Genomic DNA, 21,227 nt, shown 5'->3' with positions numbered 1-21,227 from the left:
CTGCACGAGTGAGTAAATCCCCATAAAATACCCTGTTTAAAAGACCATTCTTTACAGTATTAAAAAGTATGTCCGATGCAAAAAACATAAATATATGTAAACTCATGCACCTAACACTGGTGCTATTGCCATGGTTACCTTAATTGACAGGAGCTAGTTGGTGTATGCTTTGCTTCACTTCCACTGATTGGCGTTACTAAACTGGAATCTGACACTGTAATTATGCTGCTGGTGATTTTTGAAGCATTTTTAATTGAATTTTCTCGCTAAAAAGTGATTTCACATTTTTACCTGTTCTTTCTAATAAAAAATGACCTGATAACATTAAGGAGAGATAGGTCTGAGATTATAGGTGAAAAATAAACACTTTTTGGGAAAACAAGGCACACGGTGAGCCATCAGTGTTAGATGGTGAGAGCAAACTTATCGGTTGATGTACAGTAAAATTCTCCATTTTCTTTAGTGACTTTAATTTATCAGGACTTTTGTTTTTAATTTGATATTTGCTTATTCTATGTACATCATTAGGTGTATGTTTTTTTAATAAACTGACAATATAAAGGATCATTTACAGCAATTATAATCATTTAAAACATTTCCATATTTGTATTGGGATAGTTTTTTGTTAAAGTCGCAGGGAACCAGCCGAGCTTTGGATTGGTTGCATATTTCCACTGGCTCCCGGTGGCTCTAAGGCAACAAAATCATCATAATATTGTAATTAAAATGCAAATTTGATTAAAACCAAATAATCATAAATAACCCACTGCCGAGTAGTCGCATGTGGTACAATGTTTTACTTAGCTACATCTATTAGTAGTCCTGATAGTTTCATTAAGGTAATTATTAAGTCTGAAAAATATGCTGATTATTTTTAAACAATTGCTCAAAAAAGTCTGTTTGAATGTGCAAGAGACTGGCATATACAGTTGTGTTAAAAATAAACTTTTCACAGGACTTTTTGCAGATACATCCCATAATTCATTAGCTTATAGAAGCACCTGAAATCACCTGCTGCAAAACAAACCCACATCATGACCCTAAATGCTGATAAGCTGCGTTTGCTTTTGTGCCAAAGGGGAGATGTTTGACCATAATGCAGAGCACCAGATTTAGCAAGAACCAAACAGCATATCAGCAAAAACACCTGACACTAACTGTTAAGCATGGCGGTGTGAGGGTGATGGTTTGGGTTTGTTTTGCAGGTGATTTCAGGTGCTCCTATAAATGACTGAATCATGGGATGTACTTACTGGTGACCATAGCAAACAAGTCAAAGTTGTTCAGTGTTTTTCTAACTGGACTTAATTGTACTTCCTGATCATCAACCATAACTATTGCTCACTCTGCTGACCGTATGTCCTCCACAGATCTTCATTCTCTAGTTTTAACTGCCAGCTGCAGGTGCTGACTGTGTGGCATTTAGTAGTTCTTAGCAATCCATAAAAAGGACTTGTGCACCCCCCTCATTTAGTAAATACAGAGTGGAAAAAAGACACATTAAGGCAACTTTAGCAAGAAAATGTACCTAGCTGCATTTATTATATTTAATCAAAATAAATAAACATTCAATATAACACGGACAAGACTCAGCTCTGTATGCCTGTAACAGAACAAACTTCGAAATAGTGCCTGCTTTTTTTTTTTTAGTAAACATAACTTGTACGCAACGTACAAAAAATACTGCTCAAAAACGTACAAAATGCAGCAAACAAATATCAAGTATTGTGCAGTTTTCCCAAACACTGTACCAGCTGCTGACATCAGTCACTGCAAGGAAATTACTAGTGTGGAGCGCCAGAAGCTGCATTAAAAACGAACATCTCGCCAACATCCAGCGAGTGGTTATATGTGAGAGGCAAACAGCTCAGTGGCATAGATCAGTCAATTTTGGTTCAGCGATGTGAGCTAATCAGTGATCTCACAAGGCTCACATCAGAGGTGGAATATATGTTTAAATATGTGTGCGATTATTTCCGTAGGACGCCCTTGAGATGTGATTTAATGCAGTCTTTAAATTGCTTCAGGTTTGAGATAAATACCAGTACACTTTCCCTTAATGTAAAAACAACATTATTTTGTTTTCCACCGTAACAGCAGCACAAATACCCCCCCGAAAAACCCCAAAACATTTGCTTGGTTGTCAGAAGATTTAAAGCATAATCAAGAGAGTAAACACATTCAGGGCCAAATGCAGAAGAACTGCATTCTGCTCTCCCCTCCCCCTAACACAAAGACTGACGCACTTCTCCAAACACACTAAATAGAAAAGAAGACTACCACTTACTAACATCCATTCCACACGGACATAAAAAAAAAGTCTGTTCGAAGCTCCCTCGTCATAAAAACACATACGAGTAGTAGAAGAATCCTCTGTATGCGCAGCCTGGATTAATCACAGCAGTCGGGTACTTCTTTGCCAAGCTGAAACAGTAAATGTTACAAGACACTGTCAGGTTCATCCCTGCGTGTCTACAGTTGCACTTGGTACCAGTAGATTCAGTAGTGGGGGTGCTACATAAAAAGAAGTGCCTAATTAAATGTAGGATATCCCCACAAATTAAAACCCTGCAGTGTGACATGCAGAAAAAAAGCTAATATAACAGAATGCAATACTTTTGCAATACTTTTGAATATCTGAACCCTCTAATGACATGACAGTCGTCTCCACGCTTATTGGGTCCTGCCCAACAGTAGCAGATGGGACCAGAAATGGTTACAAATGTCCCCCTATCTCATTTTCTCCGTGCACTCCCTGGTCTCTTGACCTGCCACAGGTGATTGTGGATGGTCAGAGCGTCCACGCTGACCGACACAGTCTTGGCGGGGATGACAGTGAACTGCTTGCGGTCTGAGCTGTACTTGTAGAGCTTGTCGATCATCTTCCGGTTGATGATGCGCGGTCCTGTTCCTGAAAACTTGATGATCTCCTCAGTGTCCGGAGAGTACGAGTAAATGGCGCGGAACTGGCACCCGCCGTCACGGAAGAGGATGATCAGGTGATTGGACTCGCACTTTTCTAGCTCCTGAGAATTTAAAACAGAATTTTTGAATGTGGTAAAAAGTTAAAAGTACAATGCAAAAGTCTTCAGCTTCCATTCATTTCTTTGTAGTTTGCTGAAAACAGCTACAGTGATTTATTGAAATGTGCAAACATACATGGTAATATAGTATATACATAGTCAATATTTGGTATGACCACCTGTTCCACTGTGTTTCATATATTGTTGCATGTCTTTCCTAACCTCCTCCACATATATTAACAATGATTTGAACATTGGGATGGTTTTCAGATACTGTTCATCTGCTGTAAGTAGTTTTTAAGGCCTGCTGCTTTTTCTTTTGTCCTCCACTTGTCCACTGCACACCATGCTGAGATAGAACTTTCCAGCTGATAGCTCTTTGGGAATCACCTTATTGTTGGAAAAATACTATTTTATGCCAAACAAATTGTGTTATCTTTGACATTACATTAACATTAAACTAATCTGAAATTGTGAGCTTGCAATTTAAAACGGGTTCTTAGCTAAGCTGTCTCTTATGTTAGAAAGTCTGGCTTCTTGAAAGGAAAATAGAAAGGAATGACGGGAGGCTCAAGACTTTTGCTAGTACTGTTCGAATAACACGTTAAAAAAAATTTACTATGATATACACAAAGTTCCCAGATAGCTTCATAGGTATTACTGCTGTGTGTTCACTGACCTCAAGAACAACGTTCTTCTGCACTTCATTAACCTTTCCGGCCAGGCAGCAGTGGGCGATGGCATTGATGATGATTGGCTTGTTGGACTTGGAGCTCGGCTCCTTGAAGAGTTTAGGACCTATAGCATATGAACCAAACCGAAAAGATCAGTAAATGACATACAGATCTGTAACTGTTTAAGGAGTGGTTTAGGTTATAATAGAAAACAGGCCTAACTCCTTTCTTGAGTTACATGGGAATATCAATACTTTTCTCATATTTTTTTTTTCTTTTCTTTCTTCTCTTATATGCCTTTCTTTTTTGTGAAATCACCTAATTTATGTGTAATGCGTGTGTTCTTTAAACCTAGGTGTGTTCCTTAAACCTACATGTAGTGCATGTTTTTCTTTTGTTCTTCTTTTTTTGCACAGTCGGTTTTTGAAAAGTTTCTGTTTAAATCTGGCTGCAGTATCATCTTCAGTGGTATCATGGCTGTAATAGTCATAATAAATGCTGATAATTAAACATCAACTTTTGTGTTCTAAGTCCAGGTGACGTTTTACCTACAAACTGTGTTCAAAGGTGAACGATAGCAAAGAACCCAGTATGGTGTACCCATGGGAGACGATAGTATGTCAAAGGTTTTTTTTGCAGGACAGATAAAACTTCCTTTTTTTAAATTGCACCGTGCAGTTTTTATTTATTATTAAGCAGCCACCGCCCCCCCAAAAAATCTATCTATCTATCTGTCTATCTATCTAGATAGATAGACAGATAGATAGATAGACTGTGAATAAACAGAAACAGATTTCATGGTCAACTCTGCTTCTTTACCAGGATCATTGTAGACACAACACACAACAAAGGAAGTTTATGGTAAACAAACAACAAAACAAAAAGCCATTTGAGCAAGTGGCTTTTTTCTTTTCTCACATTTTTAAAGCAATTATAAAGCTAGAGTAAGGAGCCGATTAGCCTAGCATAGCTTAGCATCAAGACTGAAGGAGGGAGCAGAGGCAGTGGCAAACTGCTGTTCAAGCTTGTAGCAAGGTTTGTGAAGTCATGGCTTGAGGTCCAGTGGATATTACAATCTGTGCTTAAGGCTAAGCTAACTGTTTGTTGGGTCTGGTTATACAGAAGAGCCATCAATCTTTTGACAGTCTCATTGACAAAAAGCATAAAAACACATTTATCTAAATGTCTCTTTCATTGGGAATGTGACAAAATAGAAAATTTGTTTTAGACCAATCTTTAAAAATAAATGTTGGCTTTGTGATGATGGAAATAAATCTTTTTTTCAGCATTTCTATTCACCGGTATACTCATTCGAAGTGATGGAAGAGGCTATGGAGCCATTCTCCCAGTCCCGTTCCATGTTCCTGCTGGAGGCCCTGCTTAGGGGGAATGACTCCATAGAGCACACAGATCCAGCCCTAAAAAAATGCACCAAAATCAAATTAGTGCAAAGACACACAACATGGACACAAATTTTCTCTGCTTTTACAGCCAAACTCTCACCTGTTTGACTCTGCCCCTCCAGAGATAACGCTGTCTGCGTCGGTCGCCAAAGAGAGCGTTGATCCTCGATGACTGCAGCTCAGATCGGCTGAAAATGGAGAGAGAAGGATTTAGTATCAGCTACTTTTCTTAGTCAAGTGCTGCTTGCCCAGTTTCATGCCTGAACTACTGCACTTTCACAGCAATAATTAAAAAAAGAACAATGCAGTTAAAAAAAAGCACATTGTAAGACCAAAGAGACACAATAAGCTGCACATAAGACATTAAAACAAGTGTGTCAAAGCCAATCAGAAGTGTCTGCTCTGAAAAAAGACTGACTGATCTTGCTATTCTGAAATCCACTCCTATTTTTATCAGCCGTGTCCACATCATGCAGAGCAGCTTAAGAAGGTTCACCTCCCCTGCAGCCTGCTGCAGAGTCCTGGGCTTTGATCAACATGGAAACCTTCAGAGAATTACCTGCACGACACACACGCACACACACATACTCAGAGGACGACAACACGATCACGAGTGTATTAAATGCACAAGAGCCTCTTAGCTTTTATAACTGCATGTGCGCAAAGTGTTCCAAACAGACAGTAATGCAGACAGCATGAAGGACTAGAAGAACACTTTTACTGCTTAAGTACTAGAGACACTCTTACGTGTAGCGGATCCTTTGGAGAGACCGCTGTACTCTTCACGGTGCAGCGATTTAGGCCTGTTCCTGCGGGCTTTGGTCCGTGGGCGAGGTTTGACTAGACCCTGCTCTTCCATCAGGGCTTGTTGCTTCCGCCTTAAGTATTCCTGCTTAATCAGCTCTCGCCGCGCCTTCTCTTCCTCCTTACGAATGCGATCCTCTTCAGCCTTTCGCCTTGAGCAAACAGAAGGAGAGTTAATACAGCAGTCAGATGCCCACCCGCGCCTTAGACCACTCCTTATCTTTTCTTAACATGTGATTTCATGTTCAAACTCACCGGGCCTCATCACGCTTGAGCTCGCTCTCAGCCTCTTGCTGAAGTTTGCGTAGTCTCGCCTCTTCGGCTTTGCGCTGCTGTTTGAGGAGGAAGGCAGCACGACGTTTCGCCATTTCGTCCTCTGCCTTTTCATCATCCTGGAAGATGAAAGAAAAGCCTCCAATATACCACAGTGCAATTAAAACACAGTAAAACAAAATGTGTAAACATCTTCATCTCACCTTGAAGAAGAAGCCCAACACGTTCTTCTGCTCGCCTTCTGCCACGCAGTCTGGGGTGTCTACACTGCCATCCTCCAGTGGATCTTTGAGCTCTGACAAGTCGACTTCAATCAGCTGACCCTTGACCCTTGTGCTCTCCTCCCCACTGGCAACCTCCGTCCTTGACCTGACAGCTGCGTCCTCCTCCCGCTCTCCATCCTGTGACGGAGATTGAGTCGTACTGGAGATAACTGGTGGGTCTGGTGATTTGAGTTTGTCTGAGAGGCGCCCTGTTCCCTCTCCTGCGCTGTCTTGAACCCTGAAGGTGGTGTTTCTCTGAAGGCTTCTCTCAGTCCTAGAGCTCTCAGCAGTACTCTCCACCTCCTCCCCTTCAGCACATTCTGGAAGTTGGATGTTTGATTTTTTGACACTCTTGCTGTTTTCTTTACTCTGTTTCAGCTCTGAGGCTTTGCTGCGCTGGCTGGAGCTAAGCTTGGGAGGACGGCGAGTTGGTGCAGCACAGTCGCCACTGATATCTACAAAGTGAACTGCATAAGATCTGGAGTCTGAGGTAGAAGGTGTTTGTTGTGTTGGGTTTGTGTCAGGGGGTGTGCTTGGGCCTGGCGGCACCGAGTCTGGAGGGGAGGCCACGCTCTGCTTCATGAGCAGGTTTTGCTGTAATGAGAGCTGCATCATCTGCTGCTGAATAGAACTAATAGCTTCGTTGAGCAGCTCTATGGAACGGGAGCACTCATTTATATCAGGTTCAGCTCCGTTATCCTGGGAGAGAGCATTTAATCTGTTGTCTGTGTTCATCGGTCCTTCCTCTCTTTGACCTCCTTTTGTCTGAACCTTTAGAGCATCAAGACAAGAATCATCTCTGCTGGTCTGGCTCTTCGCTTTATTCCTGTCAGCGGATGTTAGCTCCAAGGATTCCTTGGAGTGTTTGAGGGGTAAAGGAAGAGTGTCGCTGCGCCCGCCACCCTTCTTAACAATGTTCAAGAAAGCAGCTTTCCCAAGCTTTAATCTCTGCCTGGCTGAGACCGTCTCCATCTTTTTCTTCTGATATTCGATCGCACGTCTCTGCTCTTCCAGTTGCATGTGAAGTTGCAGTAGCTCTGAAGGCACAACTGGAGAACTAAGTGCCGTATTCTTCCCCATCACAGTGCTCGGTTCTTTACCCAGCAAACCCGAGGCGGAATCATTCCTCAGTTGCCAGGGAGGGCAGGGGGCGACATCAGAGCCATCAGGTGTTGTCTTTTGGGAGCTGCTGGTACTTGAGTATCCGTCACGGAGGCCAAGTTTGAGGAGTTTTCTCTCTGCAAAGCTGGTCATCTTGACACTGGCGCTGCCCGAAGCACTGCAGCTGCTTGCCCATGATATGGTACTAGGGCAAGGGCTAGAGCGCCCACTGCAATCTTCCTTATCCTCCCGCTCGCTCACCTTCATGTCTTCTCTGAGTTTGGCTGACTCGCCCTCTCCAAATTCAGCCGTGTCATCCTCTTCTGGGCACTTTCCCCTCCCTCCCTTCACCTCCTCTTTCATCAGCTCCATCTGATCTTCTTCCTCTTCATCCTCCTCCAGGTCTGCAATGTCAGAGTCAGAATCGGGCCCTGCCTCAGGCATGCAATCTGTGGAGAAAGAACTGTGCTGGTCTGGCTCGTCTGACAAGTGAAGGAAAAAGCCTTCAGATTGCTTCTTTCCAGGCTGAGAGTCGACTGCTGAATCCTCGATCAGTTGCCTGAGAGAGCTAGGAACTGATTCCACCACTTGCGTGGGTGTACAGGCGCTGGGGGATTTCCTCTGTGAGGTCCACTGGACACTGGTGATTGCATTTCTTGCATTTCCCATACCTCTGCAGCGACTTTCACCGCTCTCCTCCTGCTTGTTCAGGCTGATGCTTTTCTCTTTGGCCATTTTAGGGATGGCGGGCAACAAAGGCTCCAGATAATAGCTGTCGCCTCGGCAGTCCAGAGTAAAAGGGCCCGCATCGAAACAGGGAGGACGAGAAGCATTACATACTTTTGAGGCAGGAGCTGCACTCTGCATTTCCAGCTCATCCTGCTCCATGTTGCTCCCGATTCGATGTCTAGAAAATACAGAAGGGTGGATAACGGCAACCAGTTCCTCCTCTTCTATTTCCTCTTCTTCATCCTCTATGCGCATGTGACTAAGCAGGCTTTGACCACTAAGTCTATGCTGAGACAGACCCGCACCCAGCATGTGTTTAGGAGTAATGCTCATTATGTTGGAGGCTAAGCTGTCTTTGCTAATGGAGCGAGCGAGACTGATACTGTCTGCATCATCCTCTGGGGCAAAATGCAGGGCATAGGGTGCAGGCTGGGATAAAGGCCTGGATGAGATAATAGTACAGAAGGAGGAAAATGAGTTAAGTGAGCTGAACAAAAGAATTTGTGATACTGATAGATTCTGCAACATGAAACTGAATAAACTGATTACTGTCCACCGCTCACCTCGCCCTTCTGTCTGGCCAGGCCATTTTGGAGCCCTGATGTTGCACATCTGGACCTATCAGAGAGTTAGGCCTATGCCTTATATCTGCACAAAGAATACACGATCCATGTTAGGAAAAAATATATTTACTTCTTGACTTCAGGCAGAAATCTCAGCTCAGAACACAGATGATTTTTTTTTTACCTGAAGTGGTCTCCTCAACCACTTTCTGTTGTCTCTGTCTCAGAGGCAGCAGAGATGGGCTTGTGGAGCTTGATTTAGTGCTGCATGAGAGAGAGAGAGATATTAGTTGTGTAAATTATTATTGTATAGCTATATTATTGTATAAATTAATAACCCCTAATTTACTAAGTAAGACACCATTGCTTAAATATTTAGTGCAGAGGCATTTAAAACGCTACCGCAGAGACACAAAAGAGAGACACCGCACAACGAATCATCCCACAGATCTTCATTTAGGAGAACAGCCAAGATGACGCTTGTCTGGGTCCTGCCTCCAAAGACCCAATCAAAAGCTAAACTGGGAAATATAAAAGCCAGTCGTTTTGCTTAAATGATCTGGTGCAATAAACCCAAGACCTCAATCATGTCAGTAGTTTAGCCCTAATGTTGTATAATTTTATATGTGCGTAACTTTTAAAACATCAGTTAATTTTGTTTTGTTTTTACTCTTAGGGAAAAGACAGCCAAACTCTTTTTTTCTGGACTAGTGACTCAATAGATGTTATTTTTAATGTTTATGCTGAGCTCGTTTAGATAATGCTTTAAAATTACCGCCCAAATAAGTGCCCATTAGCATTGCCTGCTCAGTTTATATTTGTGTCAAACTAATGCATAAATTCTGAGAATGTATACAACACTTCCCTGTGAAGACCTGTGTTTTACTTTAGGTTTTATATTATAGGCACACAAATGTGCAAGTGGACAAATAGAGATAGAAAACAGAACAGTAATAAACCGGTCAGTGCGTCTGAAACTGAGAAAAATGACTACATGATACCTGAGGTCAGGGCTTGTGGGTGTGGCTAGGGTGTCAGCAGAGTGCGATGATGTCAGGAAACTTCGTGTAGTGATGTTGGAGATGGGTACATAGGATCGAGAAGTTTTAGGCTGCAGCAGCAGTCTCACTGTGGAAATAGAAGAATGGCACGTTTTCATAACAGCCACTAACATTTCAGTAAATAAAAATATATATATATTCATCAAATCAATCTGTGTACATGTAGCGACTGTGCTTTTTGTGGTATTCAATCAAAACCGATGGATGAAGGCAGAAAGTGTGCAATACCATCTCTGATTTCCTGAAGATCCCGGGGTTGAACAAAGTCTGGCTTCACACTCTCAAACCACCAAAACAGCTCGGCAATGAAGACCATCACATTATTCTGTAAGACATCAAAAACTGACGATATCAGGAAGAAAAGCAGACATGACAAAAAAGCAGCATAGCACAGGATCAAGGCACACTGGGCCTTCTTTGGATTTAATCCATCGCTTAAAGCAATTCACTATCAGGTTGTGAGACCGAGGGCAAGAAGAGCAGGACCACAAGGAGAAATCCATAAAACACGTCTTTTGTTGAGGTATAATAGTTAGGCAGTTAAATTTAACGTTGGCTACTTTTACTCAGAAATAAATGTACAGTGATTTAATGTAACTATAAAAGCGTTTTATATTTCCAAGCTCACCTTTAGTACCGGTGGGGAGTACAGCAGGTCTTCAGGCTTCAGATAGAAGCATTTGTTCAAATACTCGTTTGAAAACTCCCTCAGTAGTTGGATATTGTAAACACTTTCACCGATAGAGGGAACCTCCTTCAGACAGATATCTGCACAGAACAGGACAACGCTATCAGGCTTACTCTGTACTCTTAAACCTTTTAAATTCATAGATACTGCTCCTTTTGCTTCACAGTCATATTGCTCTTTTATTCACCTCTTGGTGAAACTATCCTGAATTATATAACATTAGGAGACAGAACTTTAGGTTCCTGCTAGAAAATTGACAGCTATAGTATGTGCTATATGTTTTGAGTGGCTTGAGTAGAACTGTGTTACAGTACCTTCAAGTCTAACGAGTTCTGGGCAATAAAAGTGGATCACAGCCAGCAGAGCTGTGCCATCACACACGTCCTTCAACAGGTCGTCCAACAAGGGAAAGTGCTGGAGCGTCCGCCCTGATAGGTGATCTCTGCGGTAACGCACCTACACACCAAGAGAAGGCCTAGGATTACACAGTGTGCACACATTTTTCTAATGAGTCACTGAATCACACACTCACTTGTCACATAAACAAAACATCTCACACGCTGTTAACTAATCTCTGCTTCTCGTCACCACTAACTGGGGTCTAGGGCTTCTTGGCTCTGACATGTCATGTGGTGCAAGTGTGTCTTCACTCGTATAAATCGGAAAGGGTGCTAATGATTCTCAGATAAAATATTTAAGCTAAGCATATCACAGATTAGTAGTTTGTGGATGTGCAAGGGAAAAAGCAATAAACTTCACAATGAAGTAACGAAAGGGGTTAATGATGAATACTTTACCACACGAGAAAACTCCACAGGTTCCAGTAAGCAATGAGCCAGAGCATGCAAGATATCAGGCTGGTGAGGGGAGAAAGAAATGATATTGGGAGGAAGTTAATGGTGAAATGAAAGAAGCCATGAGCCATTCTAACACTGGGTGGTACATGTACAGCTTTAAAGTGATGATGTGTTTGAAGTGCCCCGCGGTTACTACAGAAAAACAACTAAAGTAAAGCCGTGCAAACTTGGAATGGATGTTTTGGGAGGAGGAAGTTGAGGACTGAACGAGCTCAGCTGAATATTAAAGGACATCAAAAAGGATTTGAACGTAAAAGCAAACGAGCATGGTGATGTTCCTTCCTTTGCCACTAAGGGGCACTGTGTCATCCTCCTTATACACCTTACTGCATTTATATAACATCCATAAATATATTCTTTTCTTCCTTCATCCTGTTAGTCTAGTTTTTCGCAGCTTTCCATTCCATTCTCCTTCTGATGCACACACATACACAACCTCACACACCTCCAGTAGACACATTGACATTCATACAGGTGATTGCAAGCAGTGGCACTTACAGGTACAAGCTTCCAGTACCATTTGGAGGGAGACTAGTATCCAAGAGGCACAAGAGGGAGTTAATTTGGGAGGGAGACACAAAGAGGAAGAGCAACAGACAAGTAAAGGGTCAGACACAGCCAGAAGGAATCGAGTCTTCTCCTGATTGGAAGGAGGCAGATCTGGTCTTAAAGATAACTGGAAAGGGTTCAAATGAAAGCATCAGTAATATCTACTTATTCAGGAATCAGGGAGGAACAACTGAACTGACACATAGCTCAAAAGACACACTGTGCTACTAATGATGCAGCTAGTTAATGCAAGCGTCAATGCAGCGGCAACTGTCTGCACATCTGTTGATATGTTGAAAACACTAACTACCAAAAGCTTACTCAGCACAAACTTAATGATGACAGACAAAATTTGAAAAAAAAATCCCTATGTTAAAAATATAATGCATTAGAAACTGGTTCCTCATGAAGAATCCCACAGCTTAATCATCCTAAAGCCCTCAAATAATGGGGACAGTAGTTTAAAAATATAAAGCATGATATATTCTTTAAGCATGAGGTGAATAAAATGTTTGAATATCAAATAAAAAAAAATGTTTGAATATCTGGTCACAAGTTTATAAGACAATGTCAGTAGAAGACAGAACTGATTACTTGACAATTAATATGCCTTTTAAGGACAAGATGCACACATGTAGGACATTAGACAAAGGCAAGAACATCACTTAAGACAGACTCTTTTCAAGACAGGGGAAGCTACACTCTCTGAACACTTTGTTATGTGCACGTTGCTCATACTCAGACTCCCTTTTGCCTTCAGCACTCCCTTCACTCTGCGTAGAACAGGGACACATTCATCAGAGATTTTAGTCCATATTTACATGATAATATCATGCACTTGCACATCCATGATGTAATAGATCAGCAATAATGCTGAGGCAGAGTTTAAACAATTTCTGAATGTCATAGCAGAAAAATAAGGCTCATCAGACCAGGCAATCTACTATTGTTCAATTCTGATGTGCCTGTTTGAATTATAACTTCCATTTCCTGGTCTTAGCTGACAGGAGTGGCACCCGGTGTGGTCTTCTGCTGCTTTAGCTCATCTGCAAGGGTGTTTGCACCCTACTTTCTGCATTCAGAGACACTCTTCTGCATACCTTGGTTGTAGGGAGTAGTTACTGAACATGTGTACCAAACAAAGTAACCAGTGAGTGTATTTTTCTGAAACTTGTTTTTAAAGGGTGCTATATAAATAAAGTTATTATTGTTGTTATTATATTATCATTACCTTCTGGTGACTGGGTGACTCAAGAAGATGTTGCTTCATTTTACACTCTTTTTCTGTGATCTCCCTCAACTTTATGTTCACCTAAAACACCAAGGAATACAGCATGTTAGCACAGACAGATGAACACACAAATCCAACTGTCATAACAATAACACTGTTTAATTGTTACCTTGTTGATCCAAAACAACATTGCATCTTCCAGGTCATAAGGAAGCTCCTTTGAGGCACTGAAGGTTAAGCGCTTGACACTGGACACCACCTTCTCTATGCTGATCATCTCCACCGTATAGGCCATCATCAAGGAATCAATGAGGTGGATGTGGGCGCTCTGGGAGAACAGATAAAGAGCTGTCTTTGAATCTATCGTTAGATACATAGCATTTGAGAAGCCTTAGGCGGAAATTACTTTTCCTGCCCCCCTACTGTGATAACCCAACATTCATGAAGTCTTTCTATGTATTAAATATTTGAGAATCACAGATTTACTTTAGTATAGTAGTAATGGTATAATGGCAATGGTATAATATTGTTTTTATATAATAATCATTCCCTTTTTATGTGTTGTTTTTGCACCTTGAGTACATTTTCAGGATTATGGAAATCATCAAGAGGAAATTGAAAATTCATGAAAAACTTTTTGATCCATTTTGCCTGATGAAAATTTCTGTTACATTGGTGCATTATTTATTCCAACACTACTAGCTCACATTTGGCTCTGGAAAGTCATATTAGCTTGTTAACAGATGGTAAGTGTGGGTTGCCAGGTTACTGGGTTATACTATTGCAGAGGGATACTAACCACAATGGGAAAAAAACAAAGAGACTTTTGGGGAGGTGTGTAAATCAGTGAAATGAAAGCAAATTAAATATTTGTTATTTTGTCACTGTTACAACTGCTACACACTAATCACAGAATCTGGCATTGGGAGGTTGCTGAAACGTGACTCATCTTTCAGAAAACTGAGTCTGCTTTTTCTGACAACCTAGAAAGCCACATTTTACCATTTTGATGGGAGAGGCGCTGAGATCCAGATCAGAAACTGGTGTGTTGTCGGTCTCCAGGACATAGATGCCTTTTCTCGACAGAGCCTGGATGACAGACTGGTGGTTTTGGAGTGAGGCGGCCTGCTCGGCGTGAAGGATGAGCCCGCACACACGACAGTAGAGCTCTCCAGACTGCAGCATGCGGATGATGGGGGGTTTGATGTGTTCCTGCTCATACTGGTCTGTGTAGAAGGGGTCCCGCAGGTCTGCAGGAACATGATCTGGGGAAAGGATTGATGGCAAACAAAATGCTTTCAAAATGAGAGCCACATGAGCAGCAAGTTTTTTTTTTACCTATCAAAGTTGTATAAAGGTACAAATCACGCTTTACAACCACACACACAAACTATTTTTATACAACACGTGTCCAACCAATGCCTTGCCGTGTTATGTAACAGAGAAGCTCCTAGTACACAGGCTTTAAAGGGTATTAGACCGTCTAAGAAGAAACCAGTGCATGAGGAGAGCACTCAAAGTCAGTGGTTAAACAGCACTTGGACCTGAAGCTTTAAGCCACTGACCCAACAGGACTCAGTGGTGATGGTTAAGCTGATGGTGTCGTCCCAGCCAGTCTAGCATTCTCCAGCTCCTGGACACAGACATGCCAAAGCTATTTTTATGTCTTGGACATGTTAATCCAGGAGTTAGGGCCCGAAGCATTCACAAATTTTCTGTGTGTTGAAACTCTGTTGTTTCTTGTCAACCCCCCCCCCACCCAAAAAAAAAACCTCAAAGCCATCTGATAATGAATATCATAAACATACAAGTTAATGTAAAACTGACCTGAACTTGTAGTGGATTTAGTATTTTAGTAGTTCTGTCCATCATGGAGGGGTATGAGTGGGTGTGTACTACTCTAAACAAAGTGTATAATTGGATAATTTACTTCTGTGATAAGTCAGTAAATCGATAGCAGGCAAAGTGGTATCTATTTTAAGATAAAAACTGAAGCCAGAAGGTGCTTAGTGTAGGTTAACGTAAAAGTGGATGGAGGGGGAAGCAGTAAATCTGTGTCTACAGCACCTCTTAGCTCAGCTATTACTACATTACATCTTGTTTGAATAACCACAGAAATGAAGGAATGTTGGCAAGCTAATGATGAGGTCTCTAGGAGTATCTTTGTGGGACCTAGCTCTTTTTTTTAACTTTGAAGAGCTAGGTTTGTTTGTTTGCCCCTGTGCACAGTCTTTTTGCAAGGGTAAGCTAACTGCTTCTGGCTCCAGCTTCAGAGATGATGTGCATACAAGAGAATAATATTGATCTTTGCATCTAACTCAGCAGAAAATGAACAAGTGTATCGCTCCAAAATGTCAAATTATCTCTCTGACAGTACAGCAAACCTCGTAGCCAGATAGTGCTTCCTTGCATATCTTTGTCTTGTTAAAATATTGTAATGTCCACATACACAGATATGCCTAAAATGTACTGCTTTTAACTGCCATTATCTATGGTTTCTCTATCAAATGACTGGTTTAGACTAGCAATTACACCCTGCCAGGCTTCTTGAGGGACTGTTTGTTTCTAAGTCAAACATCTCCAGAACTGTGCGATGACAGTGATGAATAAAAGTGTGAGAAGAGAAGATAAGCAGCTATATTTGCATCAGTTAACAAAAACATGTGTTCTCATTTTGCTTCACATTAGGGATGATGCTGACTGTGATGTAACAGACAAACATCCATCAGTGGAAAACGCACACACAGCAGGCTTAGTACTACATCTAACTGCGAAGACCTCAGCTGTGTCTTTTACGACAGACTGCTTGCTTGGCTCGGTCCACATACAGGATCTATCGCACGCTTCGCTGATGTAGCGCTGCCATATGTGAATGAGAATTCCAGATCATGTGAGAAAATGCACCCCTGCATGTCTGAGCTCCTCTGCTTTGTTTTCCTCTTACAAATACCCTCACTTCCTCACTCTCAGCTGTCCCAGAATGGTTCCTCTTCCTCCATGGTTGCTGTGGTGATGGAGAGGCCGGAGGCCGGAGGCGGGGGCTGGGATGCTGTCCCGGCTCCTGCTCAGTGAATCGATTTATGGACCTTGACATCAGGAGATGTGTGCATGTGTATGTGTGTGTGCAGCAATAAATTTGAAAGGAGAGGTTCTCCTCCATAATCCTAGTTGTTAATACTGCGTAGATATTTATCGTCTATCTGATCCAGGCCTTAAACCCAGCTCAGTGTGCATGTATAAGTCTTTGTTCTTATTCTTTCAAACACAAAGGTTAGACTGACCAGCAGAAATCCTGCTGACAGTTAAGGCAGAGCTATCAGACTCTGGGCTCTGCAGGGGTATGCAACATTTCTCTCCAATAAGACGGCTCAATGAACAGTCCTCCTGAAGACAGCGTGTTGGGCAAACATAGCCTGTAAGTCAATAAGCCAATCCCACCTGAAAGCATGGCAAAGCACACAGAACTGAAAAGGTGGGCACCAATTTTCCAGGTCCTTTATTCTAATTTTAAGCATTTATTATTGTGCATGAGAGATCACTAATACAGCCATCCATCCATGTATCGTTTTCTAACTGCTTATCCAACTGAAATCACAGGGGAGCTGGAGTCTATCCCAACTGACACTGGGCAAAGGGTAGGATACACCCTGAACAGGTGGCCAGTTCATCCCAGGGTGAACAAAGAAGCACAGGCAACCATTCTTGCTACCATCCAAGTATGAATACAGATATGCCAAGTAACCAAACAAAAACACAAACAAAAACAAAACTTTGCCTCTAAACTTTGGGAGGAAAACAGAGCACTTATAGAAAACCCATGTAGGCTTATTGAGGGCAAACAAACTGAGAGCGAGACCTCAGCAGGTTCGAACTGGAAACCTTCGAGCTGAAAGGTGACAGCACTACGCCCCAGGAGAATCTCAGCACTTCCACATCTACCTAAATATCCGACTATTCCAATATCTGTTCATTCAAACGGCATTCAGTTTCCATTTCAAAACTCTTTTTTTATCAAGTAAAGCACAGAACAAAACATCTATGGACTGTACTGATCTGTACAGTGGGTGACAGAGCACTTAAGCATTATGTGGGAGAAAATATAATAGCAATATCCCTGACCTTTAGAGCCCACTATTGTACAAATTATACAACATAAGACTGTTGACTCCAACTGTTAAACACTATTAAAACTGTACATAAAAAATAATTATGTAGTTTGAAAACGACACACTTTTACTATCTGTTTATCTGTTTCTTCTTTGAAACTGTTTCCAATGCAGGAACGTTCAGTGTTTCTCCACAGGCCATTAATAAACATGTCATGAGTCTAAACAAACGGGCTGTGTTGTTCAGAGACACAGGCCTTCAGGTCCAATCCCATTAAACACTTAATCATGTGACTGCTGTGCTGACTTTCACAACAGACAACACGGTCCTCATAGTGTGGTTCAGTCTTCCACACTTATCTCCAGATGAACATTTTTTTAAATGCTGCACGATACCAGTATTGCTACGCACCCATCTGTTTATGACCACAGCGTACCCATCTTCTGATGATTGCTTCCAGAAGACACTTGTTCTTAAACATAACAATAAGCTCACTTTACTCAAATGGCCTCCACAGTCGCTAGATCTCAATTTAATAGAGCGCCTTTGGGATGTAGTGGAACAGGAGATTCAAATCGTGGACGTGCTGCTGGCAAAGCAATTGCATGATGTCAATATTAGCCAAAATCTGAGTAATGTTTGTGGAATCTATGCTATAAAGAAATAAGACAGAAGGCAAAACGGGGTCCAACAACAATCAGGTATACCTATTGAAGTGTTCAATTTATCATTTAGGCATTTTAAAGGAAAAATGCCAAACATTTACCATTTCCTGCTTAATTATTGTCTCAGTTGCTTCTTTGTTGAAGTGATAATTGCTAGCTGCACACCACATTAAGCTAAGCAGGAACAAAAACTGACTGTCATGATAAGCGCTACATGATGGTGACAGCTGCGAATAAATGGCGGCGACAGTATACCTCATCATTTTCCTTAGTACCTAAATAGTTGTGATAGCTTAATAAACTGAGGATTGCCATGTCATATAGTATTGCTATTATCTGCATAGACTTTTATATCAATGTCTGCATAAAACAGGACACCAGAGTCCCTGGCACACATCAGGAAGAGCCAATGAGATTACGGGAAGCAGGAAGCTTGCTGAGGTAATGGTGATGGTTTGGAGTTTATTATGGACATCTTATCTCTGCCCCGAACAAACACAGTGTTGAGTAACACAAACACCAAGCTCTAGTCTACACAACAAGAGCATACAATATTTAGCGCATTCATGGTAAAACACTAAAATGCTCCATCTGTTCATGTGAGATCGCTCATGCTGACATGACTGATGGAAGATGACAGTTATATTGTCATCTGAAAAATACAATGATTCCCAGTGTGTTGATTGGAGCAGAATTTAGCATTCGGTTTCATTTCTATGGTATTATAAGCCCCCATTTTCGGTTTTAGTTCCCATGTCAGCGTCAATTTCCTGAGTCATCCACAGGAATGGATACACTTTAATTGCAACTGCTTGACTCATAAAGTGGATATGAGAACAATGAGTTTTCCGTTCCTAAATGACTGCCTCCGGATCAACTTCCAAATACATTATTGCTGCTGATAAAACAAAAACTGAGACTTGCAGAGCACAGCTGACCTCCTGATCACACTCCTGATAGATCTGCCAGTGCGTGGCATAAAAACCCACATTCAAAGAGTGATTTCCAGACATTTGCAGTACTTACAGCCTGCCTATGTAGAGCAATCATTTTTAATATTTTAACAGACCTCATCAGAGCTGACAAAGCCAGTGACCTGTGCATGAAAGACTCATCACGAGATGTCAGCCCAAGGATTCACTCGCAGAAATGACGCTCTGGAGTGCTGCTATGTTGTCGTGGTATGAAAAGTTAATTCTCATAAAATACATTTGCAATTGTGGTGGTCGAAAATCAACACTTACAAAATAGCATAGTGGATTTATAAGTAGACTGAAGTCTCAATCTGCATAAACAAAGGACTGGTAACTGGAAACTTGAAACCTAACGTCAACATAGCCTGATGTTTTCTGTTATTCTGACTGTTTAATAACACTGTTATGAATCAATAATGTTTAAACTGAAAAGGTCACAAATTTAAATTTATTAAAATTGTCATTAGTGTCATAGTAGCATCTGTATAACTACACACAACTCAGATATGATTCTAAACATGGACCTTTCTCTCTTTCTACTACTAGGACAAAATGCACAATAAAATATTCATCCATACAAAAAGATATGAATCCTCTTGCATTCTTGACATTCAGGAAGGTCTCAGCAGCGCAAGAGAAAGTCTTACCTGTACCATAGGCTTTGGCAAACAACCAGCGGAGATTTGCGTCTATTTTGGCTCTTGCAGAGTCGTACAGCTCCAGCGGTACAACCTGAGCCTCCATGACCCCTCCTCCACCACCACCACCACCACCATCATCATCTGCTGTTGCTGCCGCTGCTCTCCTCCAGGTGCTGTCCCTGCCAGCACTCACCTCCACATCCATCCTGAACATAGAGACACACGGGCATTACTTCTTCTCATGAAGCCAACACCATTACATCATCGATTTCAGGACAACAACCGGGGCCCAGCTCACTGACAGCAACGGCTCCGTTAACATGAAATTCACAAAGACTCACCTCGTCTGACCTGCAGGTGCTGTAGTCGCCTCTGCTGCCAGTCAGCACGACCATTTATATGAGCCCAAAACACCTTCTATATGTATGCTATTTATCTGATTATCAGCTAATAATGTCTTAGACTGAAGTAACTATAGGGCACTTCGGGGCATAAATGATAGCTCTTTGTTCTTTTAGAATTAGCTTCAAAAATGAAACCAAAAAGAATATTTTTTTTAGTAAATGACAGCTGGTTCTTGTGAGTCCAGCTGAACAGAATGACCCAATATTAACCTAGCACCGCTATGTCCACTGTATCAGTGGCAGGTTAGCTAGCGTTGCAACATTTAACAGCAATAATATAACATGTAGCAAAGACTCACCTCTAAGAGCACATTAGGATCCTCTCCGCAGCTTTGTATTTGAGATGGATGTATTGTTAAAACGCCGACATGCTGGCCTGGCTTCAGCTAACGCTGAAATAACAGACTCCTCCCTGCCCAGCGACACAAATCTCCGGCCTCTCAGGATAAAGCTTCGCCTGGCGGCTGATGGTCGTTAATCCAATAATAATAATAATAACAGTAATAATAAAAATTCCGATTGGCAACCACCCCAGAAGTCTGCTTTCGAGGGAATCATTAATGTCAAATAGCTGGCTCTTTCATACTGAGGCTGTCATCGTCTCTGACGGAGGACTGGCGATTCTAACGGTGCACGAGCAACCCTGTTGTAGGAGCCTGTCTCTATGGGGACGGGTGTTACCGCCAGTTACATATAGCCACCTGGTGAGGGCGCTGTAGCGCTATTAAAATAAAATAAAAACAATCAAAAACAGCTGTGAAGATTAATAAAAGATAAGAAAAAAATCAGGAACAAATTAACGTAATAAAAAAAGTAAAACCTAAAACATAAGATTGTTGCATTAGGCAATCATTTAGAACTAAATAATTAAAACTAAATATAATAAGACTAAATATAATTAATAAAGCAATTATTTGCTTGATTTAATTTCCTATTGGATATTATTGTTATATTTGTTTTAAACAGACAAAAAAGTTCATAACTACAAGTAATGTTATTTATTGTTTTATTTATTTATTGTATCCACTGTAGAAATGAGCATGTGTGAGAGTCAGCACACAGAGCTGGGTGGTGCTGGGGAAAGACTTATAAGGCACAGTAAAACAGTAGAGATGGCAGCCATCCCAAACTCACAGAACAGGGAAAGCAGTCAATGTGATCTTGTGCAGGAGAATCTCCATGCACAGAATGAGACTGATGCTTATCTTTCTCTTCCA

At 41.5% G+C, this 21,227-nt stretch overlaps 1 protein-coding gene across 6 annotated transcripts; it reads right to left on the bottom strand.

The window, feature by feature from the left end:
• Positions 1-1,532: 1,532 nt before the first annotated feature.
• On the bottom strand, positions 1,533-20,654 carry camsap1a (calmodulin regulated spectrin-associated protein 1a). 6 transcript variants are annotated; one of them, XM_039614224.1, is made up of 20 exons: positions 20,310-20,654; positions 19,613-19,812; positions 14,222-14,484; positions 13,389-13,547; positions 13,220-13,300; positions 11,938-11,970; positions 10,897-11,038; positions 10,523-10,662; positions 10,123-10,219; positions 9,835-9,961; positions 9,018-9,097; positions 8,834-8,918; positions 6,381-8,712; positions 6,160-6,296; positions 5,848-6,056; positions 5,597-5,659; positions 5,201-5,288; positions 4,997-5,115; positions 3,703-3,821; positions 1,533-3,026 (listed from the first exon to the last, which is right to left on the bottom strand). In XM_039614224.1, the coding sequence occupies exons 2-20, from the start codon at positions 19,809-19,811 to the stop codon at positions 2,736-2,738; spliced, it is 4,764 nt and encodes a 1,587-aa protein (XP_039470158.1). In that variant the 5' UTR covers position 19,812; positions 20,310-20,654; the 3' UTR covers positions 1,533-2,735. The 6 variants fall into 6 exon arrangements, with proteins under 6 accessions (XP_039470158.1, XP_039470157.1, XP_031610538.2 ...); XM_039614223.1 differs by lacking the exon at positions 11,938-11,970 and adding an exon at positions 11,380-11,439; XM_031754678.2 differs by lacking the exon at positions 5,597-5,659.
• Between the last annotated feature and the right edge of the window lie 573 nt (positions 20,655-21,227).

Source organism: Oreochromis aureus, linkage group 7, assembly GCF_013358895.1.
Source record: "Oreochromis aureus strain Israel breed Guangdong linkage group 7, ZZ_aureus, whole genome shotgun sequence".
Taxonomy (NCBI): Eukaryota; Metazoa; Chordata; class Actinopteri; order Cichliformes; family Cichlidae; genus Oreochromis; species Oreochromis aureus.
Note: the sequence above shows the minus strand (reverse complement) of the source record. Positions and strands in the feature narration are given on the sequence as shown.

What these genes read in the sequence shown, in the direction of transcription:
- camsap1a (XM_039614223.1), bottom strand. Translation starts at nt 19,811, where the DNA reads ATGGATGTGGAGGTGAGTGCTGGCAGGGACAGCACCTGGAGGAGAGCA. An exon ending in GCGCCTCTCCCATCAAAATG is followed by an intron (nt 13,548 to 14,221) that starts GTAAAATGTGGC and finishes CTGTTCTCCCAG; the next exon opens with AGCGCCCACATCCACCTCAT. An exon ending in CCCACAAGCCCTGACCTCAG is followed by an intron (nt 9,098 to 9,834) that starts GTATCATGTAGT and finishes TCTCTCATGCAG; the next exon opens with CACTAAATCAAGCTCCACAA.